Source organism: Strigops habroptila, chromosome 2 (genome assembly GCF_004027225.2).
Source record: "Strigops habroptila isolate Jane chromosome 2, bStrHab1.2.pri, whole genome shotgun sequence".
Classification (NCBI taxonomy): domain Eukaryota; kingdom Metazoa; phylum Chordata; class Aves; order Psittaciformes; family Psittacidae; genus Strigops; species Strigops habroptila.
In genome coordinates this window covers 91,952,487-91,969,907 of record NC_044278.2, presented here as the reverse complement: position 1 = coordinate 91,969,907, position 17,421 = coordinate 91,952,487, and the positions used below count along the sequence as shown (strand labels likewise).

At 43.4% G+C, this 17,421-nt stretch overlaps 1 protein-coding gene across 4 annotated transcripts in view; it reads left to right on the top strand.

Annotated features, from left to right (window-relative positions):
* VWA8 (von Willebrand factor A domain containing 8) overlaps positions 1-2,058 on the top strand; it is a 173,664-nt gene extending 171,606 nt beyond the window's left edge. For 3 of the 4 annotated variants that reach the window (XM_030475494.1, XM_030475503.1, XM_030475521.1), the window contains one exon: positions 129-2,058. In XM_030475494.1, the coding sequence (XP_030331354.1) occupies positions 129-262 (134 nt within the window). In that variant the 3' untranslated portion in view covers positions 263-2,058. The remainder of the gene's footprint in view (positions 1-128) is intronic. The other variant, XM_030475512.1, reaches the window with a different exon arrangement.
* Positions 2,059-17,421: the final 15,363 nt, after the last annotated feature.

Here is a 17,421-nt window from a genome sequence, read left to right as displayed (position 1 = left end):
CATTGTGAACAGCACGGGTTGGGAAGGTATTCAGAAGGAAAAACATCCATTCTCAAGGAACTCTGGCTTGTGGTAGGGAAGATAATTTGAAATGGTAATTGTGTCTTGTCCCTCATTCTGCTCCTTAGGCTGCAGAGGATGCTACCAGCAGGTCGGTCTTTTATTGCCATGGATACCAAAGAGATCCCCCAGATTCTGCAGCAGATCTTCACATCTACCATATTGTCAAGTGCCTAAGCGTCACTGGTGTCACGGTGCATGAATTCAAAGAAGAAACCTGCTCCTGCTGGAGATAGAAACTAACACTGAGGATAAACACAGTTATTAATAAGATACATACTGTTCTTTAATCAGCAAAGCGACCCAAATCTGCTCAACAGCCAAGCTGTAAGATTTCACCCCCAATTTCTCAACCGACTTAGTGCGTTCAAAGAACTGCAGTGAGGCGGAGGCAAATCGCAGGATGGCAGCAGAGTGAATGTTTTTCCGGAGGGATGAATAAATAAAGGACAGTTTGTGAACATTCCTCTGCCAGCCATGTTGCCAGCACTATGGTATCATCTCATCCTGTTTTATTAAATACGGGTCGCTGGGATTTCATAATATTATGTAAGGCAGAGCCAGGCAATCTGCTTTGGTGTTTTGCGTGCATCTGTTTGAATGGGTAGTTAACTCCATCTTTGGTTTAAACAGGACTGCTTTTGTCAGGCAGGAAACCTTTCCTTCCTCTGCTGTGGCGTTCTTGTCCTGACTGGGATCGGGGCTTCACCACTGGTTGCTGGGAACAATGGAGCAGTTTGGAAACACTGACTGTCGCGTGTAAACATTCATTATCTGATCAGGCACGGTGCTCAGATCTAGAGAAAGTGGATGTTAAGAAGGAAAACAAAACAAAAACAGATTCATTCAGTTCTGCCTGTGAAAAATAAGGGGAAAGGGTCAAAACTGGAACCCAACTGCCAGCGTTTCCAGAGAGGGAACTATTGCTATGTCTCCTTTGCATGACCAGTGATGCTGTCCCACTGCACTGTTGCCCAGAATACCTGGCATAGCCTCAGTACATGGAGGTGCCTTTTTGGTCGGGAGACAGAAAAGTTACTAATGCTTTGGTAGAGCTCCTTCATGATCTATTTTGCTTGGGTCTTTTGAAGGTGAAACTGGAGATGAGATCTAGGCATGAGAGAATACATTCTTTTTTATAAAGGAGGAGGGAAAAAAATCTGTTTTAGCAAGATATCCATATTGGGGTATATTTAATATCCAGGATAGTTATAAGGACTTATTTTCTGATTCAGTTGGCTAGTGTTTGACTGTTCCATAAGGCAATAGTTCCTCTTTATTCACTAAAGAAGAGATACCTTGTGAGGCATCTTGTGGGAACACTGGAATACTTGATGAATTGAATGTATGATTTATTTAAGCTTGGGCCAGGGGGTATGTATCACTGAATCTCTGCTGATACTAATTTGAGGGTAACTGAATAGAAAAAAGTCAAGGCAGAGTACTTACTTTTAAAAATCTGAAGAGGAATTACAATACTTCTAATATTTGTCTTAATCCTGCAGTTGCTCAAAGTGCACTATGAGCAGTGTATTTAGAGGGGAGGAGGCAAATTAATTTGATCTTGTTAATACAACCATCATTGTTTTAAAGGGTCCAGTTTCAAGTGGTCATTCTCTACTCCATCAGTCCTGCAGCAAAAGTCTTTACCAGAGCATCAGAAATGTCCCATATTTAGGGTGTGTTTCAAAGCCTGGCCAGCTTTGAAACTCTTTATGGCAAGAGAGGACGGAAGACGTTTTTCAAAGGCTTGTTGGTATTGTTATGATAACTGTATATGTGAAAACAAAGAGGTTGAAGATGCAATTCCTGTTTAGAGAGAAGGGAATTGGGAGGAGAAGGTTAAGAAGGTTATCCCTGGCGGGGACAAATGCATGTACATGCACATACACACAGACACAGCGAAAAAGGGGAAGTGCACTTCAAAATACAAATATCTTGGTCCTGTAAACATATGATGAGATACGAAATGCAATAAAGAATTGGCATATTAATAAGTCTGTTAGTAAATGTGGTTTTACATTGAAATTCCTCTACTTTTATTGCCAGCAGTTCTTCAAAAAAGCAGCATTTTATTACAGGTAATTAGCAAATGGGCGGTACACTTTCTAGATTACTCGAGTGGATAAACTGTCATCTTAGATTTATATGCAGTATAATACTGTTAGCATAAAAAGTAGTATTATTTAAGGAAAACTCTAAGGTAAATCGGATTTTAAACCTTTTGTTTGATTATCCCAGTAGATTGTATATCATGTCATTCTAGTTCAAGTTACCTTTCTGTGGTGTTTGGGTTTTTTCCTTTGTTTCAGAAGATGTCTGTTGTTTTTCAGCTCACATTTCATGGGCCCACAGGATGCAGCCATGCCCTGGACCAGGCCCAGCCAGGAGGGTGGCTGGGAGATGGTGGAAGCAATTTCTGGTAGATTTTGAGAGAAAGAGAGAAGAAATTAATTAAACTTGCCCAGGGAAGCTGTGGCTGCCCCATCCCTAGCAGTGTTCAAGGCCAGGTTGGACGGGGCTTGGAGCAACCTGGTCTAGTGGAAGGTGTCCCTGCCTGTGGCAGGGGTGTGGAACCAGATGATGTTTAAGGTCCCTTCCAACCCAAACCATTCTGAGATTATTATTATTATATTAATTTTTCCAGTGTAGAAGGAGGGGGTTGGATTTTGCTTATTACAATGCTTAATTGCAGAGCATATTTGACCAACAGCGTCTCTCTAAATTGTAACAATTCAGGGCAGGATTTTCCCCAGGCTGTGTATCAGTCACCTGGTTTAATGCCCATCACTACCCCAGGGAAATCAAAGCAGCAGCTGTGCTTTTCGCTGTCTCACAAGGACTGGCAGCGTTATTTCACTGCTCAGAAATCCAGCAAACAACGCTCTTCTGTCATGTCCCTGCGACTTGCAGAGCCTCTTAATATGCTTTTATTTTTAATCAGTAAAATGCTAAACAATAATATGGCTTTGAGAGGAGCACCAGTGACTGCATGCACCAGGATTGTGTGTTATTCATTCCCTCTGACAGCATGTTAAGGTGTTTTTCATCTCAGAGTTTATTAAAGCACTTTCGCACTCATCGTTTTCTATGAAAAGGCACTGCTTTGGTGAATTAACAGAGCTGCCAGTTGGAGCAGGTCCTGACCTATTGCTAATGCTTTAATAGCATTAGTCACATGAGAAGTAGTGATTTTAACTACTTCTTACAATGCAGATTTTGGGCTAGTTCTGTTTATATCTGAAATGTGTTCATACTCAGTAGCCAGTTAGTAACAGTTTACACCCATTTAGGATCACTGTTTAACTGAGGTGCAAAAATAAATAGAGAAAGCCTAGGCAGATGTGATTTTAGTCAGAGCAAAGCACAGTCAACATTCAAAGACATACGTAAGCAGCTTCATGTGCCTACGTGTAAAAGGGATGGGTTCACATGAAGTGCAAAGAGAGTGGAGGGACTCAGCATCTTGGACTCCTGTAGTCTTGATTTTTTTTTTCAGTTCTTTACCAACACCAAGTGTCAAATGTGATTTCAAATGTCATGCTAAAGCTCATCCATTATCCTGATAAGGCTAAAATTAAGACTAAAGTAATTTCCTAATGGATGATCAAATATACTGATGTAATATTCGAGCAAACAAGCATACACCAGGAGATACAGATGTTGTATTATATGTGCAAAATCAAACCAAAAAAAGAACCCTGATGCCTAGTCAAGAGTACAGGGAAGAGATGCAAGAATACCAGAGGTTTTCTCTATCTACGCAGTTAAGATTTTTTTTGTGTAATTATTATGAAACAAGTATTAAAATGATTTGGACATGGTAATTGCTTTAATTAAAAAAACCCAATTGTGCTGTGTTGGCTATTGCACATTATCATTTTTATTAATAACATTCCTATAAAAATGAGGGTGTACAAGATATTTTTTAAGAAATAAAAATACAATTCCTAACTGTGTATCCAATCCAGAAAGCTGATTTGAAAATATAATCATTGTACAGAACCTCTAGATTAGAAAAGGTTCAAGGTTTAGTTAGCACTTCAAATGCTACTAGCTGAGTGTGAATAGGTAAAGCTCTTCCATTTGTCTGCTGTAAATGTAATGGCAGTTGTTGTTCTGCTCCTAGATAACTCTGCTTCTGGGGCAAACATGTCTATTTTGGACCCATGTTTAAAACAAAACAACAACAAAACCTAGCTTGTGTTTTAGCATTTACTATTTTTGATGCCAGCATCTGGGGAGAGCAAACACACTCTCCTCTCCTGACAATTAACCTTTTAGGAAAGAAACGTCAATATTTCTCGCTCTCAGCCCCAGTGTACGCTGTAAAATAATGGCACTCAGCATCTTACATGGACCGTCACATTTTACATGGAAGACATTTTATCCAATGTAAAAGGTGTCCAGCAATCCCCAAACATCACACAAGGTAAGTAAGTCACAGCCTTTAACCTTGGATTGGTGCTCTGGGTGTTATAGTTAGGTGAATGACAGATATTGATGCCTAAAGCAGTTGAGCATTTTGGAATAGTCCAGTGAAGTCAACACCCTCCTGTATCAGTTGAATTAAGATGCCTCCCACACCCTATGGGACTATGCTATTGAAGGTGCAAAATCAAAAAGACAATTCTTGGTGTAGCTGCTTGATGTGACCATGCTCTTTGCTGGGAATGCTGGTGATCTCTAACTCAGCAATGTGTTTGTAGCAGATTCCTGGAAAAAAATACATTTGCAAAGCAAACCATTTAGCTGAAGGATTTCAGCTTTTAGGAGACAAGTTTTACACCAGATATTTGAATCCTTAAAACCAGAAAAGGTCTGTTTTTATCACCAGTCAGGCACTGACTCATAAGCAGGCTATTTCAGAAAGTCCTTTGCCAAAATTGCTGCATGAATGTGACTCTATCAGTGGTTTATTTCTCAGTATGCACATTGCTGCAGCGTGATGCACAGAATTGATTCTGCACCAGCGATCCTGAGAAAGAGGAAAAGTGAGTTATTCTCTGATGTTACAAGCAATAAAAGGATATTTGTATTGTTCAGTCTTCAAACGGGTTAAAAAAATCCTAGAATTCAAGGTGTCATCAAAATAAACAGGTAACAAATTGCGTTACTCAGGAGTGTTTTTGGGTTTGAGATTGTTATGACAATGTGAACAGCATTGTCGCTGAATAAAATGTTTTAAAGTCAACTACATTTTCTGGGAAATAAGTGTATTTCCCAGTGGGAAGATTTGAGGAAGAGATTCAACATTCTTCAGGATGAGGGAGATGGTGGGTTTTTTCAAAGATGAGGACAGCATTATAAAACTGAGCAGCTTCTTTTCCATGACTGTCTGTTCTCCAACTTTTGACAGGATAAATAAACATATGAAAATCTACTTTAAAAAAACCAAACAGATGTCGTTAACATTACTCACAGCATCATTAGTCTGAACATCTGGCATGATGGCATGCAGAAAAATTCTGTCTTCCACACTACACCTGTAGCATGATCCTGTTCAAGAAAAAACTGATCACAGTAAGTGTACTGATAGGTGAAAATGTGAAAAACCAAAATCTCAGATTTTGACCCTGGATTCCCCAAGCATCACACACAGTTTTGCTTTGGACAGGCTAACCTGTTTAAAGCCAGGTAGAGCTGGAAACTAGATCCTGACCCTGCTTGCATGAGGCTGCAAATCCCTACCAGCAGGGTATAATCTGGCATCAGAGCTCCCCCAATTCCAAAATGACCCTAAAGGAACGGAGCAGGAAGGGGAAAAAAAAGGACAATTCAGAGAAGACAGATCTCTACTTCTAAAGTCAGCACCACGTTAGGAGTGTTATGGTCCCATTGGCTTCAGCCCTTTGACTCTGTGCTTAAGCATCCTCACCAGTAACAGGCAGAAAATAAATTCCCTCCCTACTCCAGGCACGTGTTCAGGATGAATTAAGGCTTGTTAGCATCATCAGACAAAGAGTGGCGTAGACTAACATATGTGTGTTCACTGAATACTAATTTAGTGAGCTTTTTTCCTTTATAAATGCATATAAATTGGTTCCTTCTAGCAAAAGCCAAAATCTTAAAGTCCCTGGAACCTCTTACTGAGGGTGGAAACATTCAGTGAGCACCTTTAAACTAAATATATCTCACAAATATGAAAAAATAAATAAATAAAGTCCTTTTTCTACCAGGACTTGATGCAAAACCCATTCTTAGGAACAGCCTTTTCCGTTCAAATCATTAGATGAGTATTATATGTTAAGTCCTCTGGCCAGGCTCTCCGAGTAAGATGAGAATATTACATGCAGACAGTGGTTTGGAAAAAGTCCCAAAATAGCATTACTGGGTTAGGAAAATGTGTTATAGAGGAAAGTGATATGAGGAATGGTGTCCCAGATTTTTTTGGTGTCGTCATGACTAAATCACACTCCATGCCAGCTGTACCAACATCTGCATTTCAGCTTGGATTGGTTTGACATCCATGAGGTCACCTAGTATGGTTTCCAAATTGACAATTATAAATAAGGGGTTTGTAAATAAATGCGTTTGGGTAGGGACAGGGATGCTCCATGCCATGATTTACAGAGAAGTGTTGAAACAAGGAGGTGCTGAAGGAAGGAAGCCTCCCTGTTACAGCACTGCACATGCTATCCCTGCCCCAAAAATACCTGGTGGTAGCAAAGGAGCAACCTTAGCACTGCCTCATCCCCTCCGCCTGCTCAGGCAGGGTCGTGCAGGGACAGGTTTAAGCAGGGACAAGGACATCTAGGCATCTCCAATGGCCTGTGTAGCTCATGCGTCTCCATCTGAGCTGGTGACCCCGCAAGCTGCTCCTCTCCAGCCCCTTCCTTCCCAGTAGCTGGGGGTTGTGTCCACTCAGGACTCTCCAGCCCAGTTTGCTGCTTCTGGCTCACAGAAGAGCCAATTCCCCGATGATTTTGGAAAGGCCAAAGTCCATTTAATGAAAATCCTGCGACCTCTGCATTCAGCAGCAGAAAGTACAATGGAAATCTGATGCACTAAAATTACTACAGATTGTTTTTCCATTCAAATTACCTGAAACTGCTCTGCAGGTCCCTCCCACTCCCTGCTGTCCCCAACCCCCTTGGTGGTCTACCATTTTTAAGTCACTTCATTCTGCCATTTCACTCAAGAAGGTCTCCATGGCCATGAAACAGCAGGTTTCTTTTCCTCTTTGTTGCGTTGCATTTAAGAACTGGAAGCTCTCCCCTCCTTCAGCGCCAGCTCAGAAAAAAAATCTCATCGCTCCCTGAATCACTGCTCTCCATGCTGCAAATAGTCGCAGCAGACAAAGGAGCCTATGTAGGGTCTGTTCTTTTGCAGGAAGGACAGGCTGGAAGCAGAAGATCTTAAAATACACAAAATCTGAATTAACACAGCAGAAACCCACACCACAACACTAAGCCAGGGCCTGAACTGCAGCATGCATACCTAAACATGGACTGGCATTAATGCTGCTTGTGATGCCAAGAACTATAAATTCTTTTATTTAGGTTTTTAGCATGTGATATTATAGCTCTATACACATTATGGAGTTTTATAATGGAGTGAAAACATAAAGCAGCCTTTCTCTTCTGCATTTTAATTCATCAATGATGAATTTTTATCCACATGCAAATGAATAGATAAATGATTCAGTTGGAGAAGAGCTAGATCCTGCCGAAGGCCAAGATATCATTTAAAACTAGTATTTTATGTCATTAATCCAATATTTGGAATCATAAAACACAAGCAAAACATCTCTATAAATGCAGCTCAGTGATATACAAAGCAGTTGAAAGATTCTGGTGCTTTAACTTGTCCAAAGCAGGTCAAAGCCTATTAGCCTTATTTATTTTTGTAATCGCCCTTCTCCTTTAGCACACCGCCTAAGGTGGCTCAGGTTTGATAGGCAGATGGACAGTTACCTTACACACAAGTTAAATCTCCGTCACCAGTATGTGCAAGTGCCCTAAATGAGAACCCCCCTTCTTTTCTCAGCATCATCCAGAGGGGCTGGCTAAAAGATTTTACAAGCGATTTGCTAAAGCAAGCCAGTAATGTACAGTAAGTGTCTGCAGCGAGTACTTACATTAACGCCTAAGTGCAACCCTTATATGAAGTACCACGTGAGCCTTTTGAAATGTCATTTGAATACTCCATACAGCACACCTGTGATAAAATCCGTTACAGAAACTGTAGTCAGTGTGGTTTGTAGAAGCTTCCTGCTTCCCTAGCACTGGTGTGCAGCCTCATTAATGTGCACAGTAATGTGATTTGCAGGGTGAAAAAAAAAATGAAGCAGCTATTCTCTGAATAATCAGAAAGTCAAAAGATCCTTCCCTCCAGCACCAAAAACAATGAAGAGGGAAAGCAGGCAAGGACAGCTCATTTTGCTAAAATAATTGAGAAGATAAATTGATGCGAGAGGGCTGGCTAGAAAGAGGCAGGAAACCATCCAAAGACAAACTGAGGCAAACAAAAGCAAGTGGCCAAGAATAAGTGTGCCCGGGCAGAGACAGAGAAAGAAGAGACTCTAAAAGAGCTCTTTTCTGTCTCTATTTATCCTCTTGAGTGCTGTGGTGAGTGGCTCTGAGTAGGTGTCGGACTCTAGACTTGGTGTCTCCTCATCCCACCCAGCAGCTCTTCCCCTCATTCTTCAAGGCCAGAGGTTTGTGGGGCAGCATCTCCTTGTGCTTTTGGCTGAAATCTGCTCAGCACATTCTGCAGAAACCAAAGGCACCTCTTCAGAGGCCCTGGGCATCCTGCCTGTCACCTTGCAGCCTGCAAAGCCCAGCCTAATTTGAGATGATGGCAGACAGCAAACCAAAAGGACACAAAGCTTTTTCCATTATCATGGAGGAGTCTGAAAGAAGCATTATTTCACTCAACCAGCTGCTCTTAACAAAAGGCACATTGTTTTGCTGGATGATTTCTTCTAGGAAAAGCATGTGTGTGAATATGGGAAACTCAGACTGGCAAGGCAGTGAATGTCAAAGTTCAGTCATTTTTCCTCAAAACAGGAATCCAATGCTTTACAAGTTAAAAAAGAAAAAACCACCAAAAAAACAACCCACTTTGAACAGCTCATGTTTCACACTCCACCCAAAACCAGGTGAGTATCATTTGCTTGGAGCCAACATTTTCTTAACCTCCAGAGTTTTGGATGGACCTGGACCTGCACTGTAAGAGTCCAGTCTCCAGGCAGTGAGGTATCACCAAGTTTCCACCCAGCTAACATGCTGACCCACCCATGTACCTAACTAGTGATGTAGCCACTGACATTGTCGTCCACTGTTTTAGAGTATAGCTCACATTATAGCCCATTTCTTGCTGCTTCTTATCTCCTGCTTGAGTAGGATCACTGCAAGTGGGGAGAATTTGTTGGTTTTAACCTTGTTATTTGGGATATTTTCTTGTGGATGCTTATCGCACTGGGGAGGATACACCAGTACAATCCCAAGCCCCCTTAAGGCAAGCATGCCTTGTACAGGAAAGGGTAGGGAAAAATTAAACAAGCAGGGGCTTTCTCAGAGGGCATTAAAGTGTTGTAATATAGGATTACATCAGGTCAAGATAGGAATTAAGATTCTTGCAACAAGCCTATGATTAAGACAGTTTTAATTTAACAAGGGCTAGTGTATTTGAGTACTTCAGTATCCCTTTCTACTAGCTGAAACTCCCAACAACTTTGCATCAGTCATGGAGCCTTGGTTAACACTGAAAGGCACCAAGATGAAGCAAACTCTTCAGGGAGGCAAAGCAGGGAAAATGTACACATAGGCATAAAATTAACTACTCTCATCACACATCGTTGGGGTTTGAACACTATTTATATTCAGTTTGGATGCTGTGCTGTTTATGAAGACACAGCTGGTAGTGCAGTTTAACCTGATTTTTCTGGAAAGCTAGTTATTTTAGTACTCTTTATTTGATCTCTTCGTGATTACCATAAAGCATGCCAAGAGCTTTGCAATATCAATCCTTATGGAGAAAAGTTAAAGCAAAGCGACATCAGACGATTGCATTAACCCTTGTGCAGCCAGATGCAATGCTACCTACACTCCAGTTTTGGCACAACTGATTTGTAACAAAGTGCTCTAGGAAAGGTCCAGCTCCATCTTGCATGCCCATCTGAAGATGACTCTCTTTAGGCTGATGGGCTCTATTAATTTATGCTATGTGTACCTCATACATACTAAAAACAAAGAGTAAGGAGAGAGCAATCAGAGGGGTTTGAGGTGGATATCTTCCCTTTCCTGGTGGGTATGGCAAATGTGTTGGCTCCCATCACTGTGGGGACACCAGCAGGACGGCAGCCCTCTGGGTCAGATCTGAGAGGGTCAGCTCCAGCCCCCAGCACGCAGAGATGCAGGAGGAACCTAGGGGCACAGCCAAATAAGAAGCTTGATAAAATAGCTAATCCATCATCCAAGGTCCTGCTGGCTAACCTGCAGGGTGCCAGCACACACTAACCTGTCTCTGGGCCTGCCCAGACTTAGACCCCACAGACCCCGATTCATTTTTATGCATTCCTCCACCTTTTTTAACACAATCCTGTCAGAAAACCTTTAAAATAAAAGATTTGTCTCCAGCTCCTCCAAATGCAAGGACAGAGTTTGTCATTAAAACCCCAGAAGTTACTATTTGCACGCAGACACCCCATTGTGTTCTCACAGTCACCGGCTGGGTTTTGTGAGTTTTGTCCCTGAAAAGAACCAGCTCCTTTGTCCACATAACTGGAAGAACAGGGAATATAACAAAAATACCCAGAACACACCCTACCTTGGCGGTGACCCCATCCTCCTCTGGATGCAGACCACCAGCCATTGCCCCATGGCTGTCAAATGGGGGAGCTCACCCTTCGCTTGGCTGGGGGAGCACTGGCATGGTGCAGATTCCCCTGCCAAGCACCTCCTCCCGCTGGGAATTGGGCAGGCACCGGGCAGAGCAGGTTGGTGGTGGGCACAGAGCAACCGCTGTGCCTGCTTCCCCCAGGCAAACCATCCACATCCATATTTCTAGCATTTCTTAAGACCTGTGAGTCCAGGAAATCCCAATCGCTAACCAATCTATCATTATCTTAAACCCAAAACCCCTGTTAATGGCTTTACCTCATACCCCACAGCTCTGGAAACCTGCCCAGCTCCTTCTTGAGTTACTTACTTCAGCTGATGACTTTGGCAGGTTTTTCCCCCACATCTTGGCTACTGTTCCTCGGAGAAACTGCACCTAACCCTCCTGCATTGTGGTTGTCCATCACCAAGCTTGGTTCCATGGGGCATTTATTCCTGCGTCATTCATAGACCAAAAACCGAGCAAGCAATTAAACAATGCAAAGCACAGTGGCTCGCAGGCACCTAAAACCAATTAACAACTTCACCATGTGTTCATTACATATAATAAAAACACTGACAGCATTCAAACCTGATTTCCATAGCCTAGTTCAAAAACTAAGTTTTATTGCAGTGGTTATCCCATGATGGGGCTGAAAGGCACAGTCCTGCGACTCCTTTAATAAAGCGCAATAGAGCTCCCATTTACAAGCATCTCCTGTGCTGTTACCCAGCACGCAGTACACAAGACAAAAGCCTTCAGAGCCAGCACCTTGGCCTTTATTAAAAACGTCGTTAGGGTTTAGATTAGGGCTCTTTGGAAGGTCAGTGAATTTTAATGATGACCCGCATTTCCAAGGCTAAAAGCCAAGCAGGGGCTGTGTGAAGCCAGGACACAGCCATGGACAGCTGGGGGAAGAAAGCAGCTCCAAGTTTCAAAACAAGACATCCTCCATCCAGAAAGCAGACAGGGACATTGGACAGGGTCTCAATTCCACAAAGACATGCATTTGCACCAGACAAAACATAACTGACTTCTACACTTACCTTGTGTGTCCTTGGGCTGAGTTCAACCAGCTTTTATTAGGCAGCACCTTTGGGCAGTTGCATCCAACTGAAGTTGCCCATGATTTGCCCTTCCTGGCATTGGGGTATAATCACAGAGGGGTTTCAGCTGGGCTTAGCACTAACCCCATCAGCACCTGTTGGTTCCTCAGCTACATTTTGAACCAAACAGCTCAAACAGGGCACTACAATGCTGTTTTCAGGAGGGTTGGACACCCTGCAGGTGGGTCCCCCATTGTGTCAGCTGCTACCATCCTCAATGCAAAAACCACCGGCAATGGTGGCAAAGACATTGGAGACCAAGCCATACCTCCTAAGAGAAAGAACTGTGATTTCTTCACCCCTCCTGAGACAACACAGAAACATAATGCTCTTGAGGGGTCTCAAATAATTTGCCTCTTCAGATTTTACTTGCAGACCTGTTCTTCACCTACCATGTGTCTCCTTAGAAGACCATGGCCCCATTGAGCCAAGTGGGTTGAAGGACTTGGAACCCTCTTAGGCCCCGCTCACAAACTGTTGCTATTTCCTCTTCATCCCCAGTTAACTGCACAAGTAAATGTGAGAGTCGTGCTCCAAGTACACCAGCTGCTGTATAATGGCATGCGAACAAAGAAACCCCATGTTCCCATGCCTGGCATCTCCCAGCAGAACAGCCTCCTCTTTGTGGCTTCAAAGAGCCCAGCGCTATTTATGGCACTTCAGTTTCTATTCTTCAGCAATTTCATGTTCATTGAAAAACAACTTTCTAATTTTGTAATGCCACGCAAAAAGCACAGACAGGATGGATTTCTCGGCTGCTCCTGCAAACAAAAAAACAGGAAAAAACCTGACAATTATATCACCAAGTCTTCCATCAGGAGACTGTTCTTCCTACTTCCCCAACACAGATCTCTCTCGCACCAAAGAGCTTTCTGAGACTCTACCTTTGCACATGCACAAGTCACTCACCTCTGGCAAAGCACTTCCTCAAGGGCGATGGTTACTTTGGGAGGAAATGCAGAGAAAGTCACAGAAAGTCATTTTACGTTTCCAGGCTTGGAAAGAGCTGTGAAGCCTTGTTTGCAGCTGGGCTTAAAGTTTTTCTAGACAATATTGGCAGAGCTGTTGCACTCCTGGGTTGTCCCAGCTCACCGCAGCTCTGCTTACCCATACTTCTGGCCATACTTGTTTTGCTGTGCATGGGGAGAGTACTTCATTATGCCTATATGATATACAGGCTGTACGACACCATCTCTGAAACCACTAGTCCCCACATAGACAGCAGTACAATACAAAAGACAGAAAATGGCATGGTTTTGTCCCTTTGCGTTGGACAAAAACATTACAAAATGAGGGTGTGACTTGCCCTTGTTTGCTGAATGTATCTGGGGGCTTGTGTGAGATGACAGTCCTGAAAGATAATTGGTTTTGGCTAAGTATGATAATGGTAATGATAAAAAGATAATAGTATTTGGCTAAGTAATGTATGTCCTCAGCGGTTTACTATTTGACCTTTCTTACCCAACAGCACTTCAGTGGTAGGACTGGGAGCTATTCTCCTGGCAATTTTTGAGCCATTTTGCCATTATTAAATATTTCAATATCCCTTTAAAATTCTCTCCACATTTCATATTATTCACTGTGATGTGTTTGCTCCTGTTTTGTTGGAGCAAGTCCTTAAAGACTTCTACTTGCATGAGTCTCATTACCACTGAGGGTCAAGCCTTGGACCACCAGTTTCTGTCTCTCAAAAGTCTTACGAAGCGGTTCCTGCTGGGGCATTTCACAGCTGAGCTTCTGAGAAAGACTGAAGAGGGATTTTTTCCCCCTTCATGATGCCTTGAAGTCCAAGGCAACTGAGGAGTCATGGGGATGAGGACACTGAAGAAGGTGCTGCAGCATTTCTGGCCTTCTATTCACAAATGGGAAAGAGGAGAAACTTGAGGCTGAATCTGCCGGCAGCCTCATGTTTCCAAGGCCAGAGCATCATTTATATTGAACTCAGTGGACTTAAGACAATATCAACTTTCACCAGAGATAATTTGGGATCTTGGGATAAAAGAACAAGCATCTGATGTCCAAGGTTAGCATGATAACATGCTAGGAGGAGCAGGCAAGAGCAGGGCTCCTTGCAGTCTGAGTGTCAGAAGATAAATATAAGGGGACATAGCGCAAAAAGCTCAGCAAAGGCAACAAGGTATGACATAATTCATATAACTCATCATCTGGAAAGACACAGTTAGATGAGATGTAATTCCTTAAAGCCACTCAGATAAGTGCACAGGAACAGGGGTTACAAAATAAGCTGCTGGTGTCAATGGCCTGTATGCGATACCATTGTTCTCCATTAGCTGGAGTCCCCTTCATGTACCCTTAGCACTGCAATTAATGATGTTTTTCCTCCTTCTGCAGGATTTCCCATGTTGCCAGAAACCCTTCCAGAGCAGGATATATGATTTAGTCTTGCCCCACCACTGCTGCCCCATCACATCAATGCAATATTCACAAGTCCTGGTCTGGGGCTCTCTGCAGCCTGACTTGGATCAGGGGCAGCTCTGGGCCAAGGGCTCACTGGAAACAGAGAGCACAATGAACCACATCCCTACAAGGGACTGAGAAGCAACGTGGCCCACATGCAGTGCACAGGAGCAGAATTTGGTGAGGGATGTTGAAAAACACTTCTCAAAGTCAGCATATGTACTGGGGTGAAAGAAACCCAAAAAGAGCTCTGATAGGAATCACAGCTGGGGGCTGCACCCAAAAAGGGAGGAGGCAGATCTCCAGTGAGTCACCTCCTTCTGGAAGAGGGATGCTCACTTCCAAGGTGGTTTTATTTCAAGCAAAGACAGTCACTCCTAAGTCATGCTAAAGCAACACTCTACAGCTGACCAGGCAGACAAAAATGTTCATGCAGCCTTTCCCAAGCAGGGAGGGCGGCAAGTGCCTTGTTGGAGAGTGACAGAGCCCATCTGCAGCCTCAGTCTCTTTTGGAGAGCCCTTCCTCCTCTCTGAATCCTAAACCCCAAAGTGGATAGGAAAGAGGTGGAAAGGGGCCTGGAATTCAAACCAGAGCAGCTGAGCTCCCTGGAAGGGATGTGGTCACCCCCTGCAGTGAGTCAGGGGCCTGGAGGACACCCAAACTGCACCACCCCGGCTGTCATGCAGCCACTGCGGCCACATGTGGAGGGCCTGCCAGCCCCGATTCCTGTTAGAGAGGGTAATTTGTTGTAGCAGGGACTATGGGAGGCAGGAGAGGAGAAGATGGATGGCAGGAGCGGAAAGAGGACGTCTCCCGAGAAAGTCAGGAAAAAAATAGCACTTTTCTGTCTCTAGTTTTGACTCACATGAAAATAGAAGTTCTTCCTATGCCTGCTGATGGAACCTCAGCACCTGCGAGGAATGTCCCCAGGGGGTCAGGCACTCCTCAGAGACCACCTTCACATCAGGATGGAGGCAAGGAGAGAAATGCAGATGTCCACTCACTGCCCCTTCCCACAACCCCTGCAGACCCAACAGCCAAAAAGCATCCCATACTGGGCAACTTTAGCATCCCCCAAGGAAAAGGCAGGATTCGTCCCCATGCACACCTTGAAACTCTTTATTTCCTTTCACTGAAGCATCTTGAAGGAAAAGGACCCATGTGAAGCCTATTACTTCAAACCACCATCATTTCCCTAAAATTGCTAGGGGCTTGGGTTGATTTGGCTTGCAGGTGGGGACCAACAGAAGAGACTATCACAGGAGGTCAGGTGGAGAAGCTCGGGGTCTTTTGAACATCACTACACAACAGCCAGTAACTTCAAGCATGGCGCTGACACTAAGTCACATCAGCTGCTCATCTGGGTCGCTGAGGTTTCACAGCAGGGAGTCAGCAGCTTTCTCAGCTCTGGTTAAACCAAGTAGTGAGTGAGCTAAACAGGAAAAAACAGTCTGAAGCCAAGCCTTTAAAAGCTGAAATGACTGTAGCTTATACATAATCTACCACTAAAGTAGGTCTTGGTTTTCACCGAGATGGCTCTCTGGTGCACATTCCTGCATTGGCTGCTTCAAATTGCATCAGGAAGGAGTGTCACACTATGACTTGTTCACAGCTTGGACTGTGGCTTGGTTTCCGAAGGGGTGAGCTGACAAATGAGGTAGGCTCAATCTTGCCATGCAGCAACAGCCTTGTGTCAATATTTGGATGTTGTTTGGGCAAGCTTCTGTTAAAAGCAATGTATTTTTCCCAAAGCTTTGGCCAGAAACTAAATATGCTTAGAAGGGACAAGACACACAAGGCCTATCCATCAGCTTCTTTCCTCTGGATGAATGACAGTATTATTAGTATTATAATCCATCTATTCAGTTTACCTGAATGTGATTCAGGACCCATTTCTTCCAGCCCTCTTTTGATGGTACTAGATGAGGGTAGCCAAGCCAGAGGGCATGAGGTTTCTAGTTGGGTTTTCATTCTATCCACCTTCCCATTTCCTGAACCTCTCTTTACCTACTGCTAAACAGAGGGGGAATGGCTTACTTCAGCTGGTAGATTTTGGGGTCAAACTTCCTTTAAACCAAGGAGCTAACCCCCACAAGGGCTGGACACTGTGCCCAACAACTTCAGCAAAACTTAGAAGCCATTAGTGATGCTTGCCTGAGTCTGCAGAGAGTTTGACAAAGCTGTTACGTCCCCAAAACAAAGGGGACCTTGATTTGCTCCCTTTGGAGATAACCAAGCATCCTGGGGTCTTTTCTTTTCACAGTCCAGAAGGGGATGGGATCGTCCAGGTAACAAAAGCAACGTCCCATAGGAATTGCAAACAGAAGCAGCAGAGAAACACTGACCCGATGAACATGAATAAACACACACTCCATATAAATATATACTGCCTTTTTCTACTTCTCCTCTAGTTTCATGAAATTAAATGAAGGCATAAAACTGGGCTCTGCATATAGGCTAGCAAATCACTCACCACATGAACCGGGGCCGTCTGGAGATTTTACATCTTTTTTCCATTAAGAAGAAGAGACTGTTGTAATTCTGGCACCAAGATGAGCTGAGGGCATCAGTTTCCATGCAAGTCCCTCTGATATCAGCCTGATTATGGAGAAAACAAAAGTTCAGCAACACAGCAGTTGGAGAAAAGCCAAAGAATAGGCAAAATGAGAGCCTCAGCCCTTGTCTCAGCAAAGGTAAGAGAGGTCATTTTTTCTGCCTTCTCTCTTTTAGCATGGTCAGTTTGCAACCACACATTGGTACCATATAGTAGCGTTTCTTCTTGATAAAAAGCCTACATTTCCAAGGCTGGCAGATCTGTCATCTTGCCATTTGTCTCTCACAAAAGCTAGGAAAAATTAATATTCATCTTGAAAGTATTTATTACAAGAGGCAAAAGATACAATGGAACTGAGCTGGCTTTAGGAAATGATCTGTGAACTGTAGAGGAAACCATCTGAAATTACACCAGTGATTTAACAGACACATATTGCAAATGTATTTTTACATGCAGAT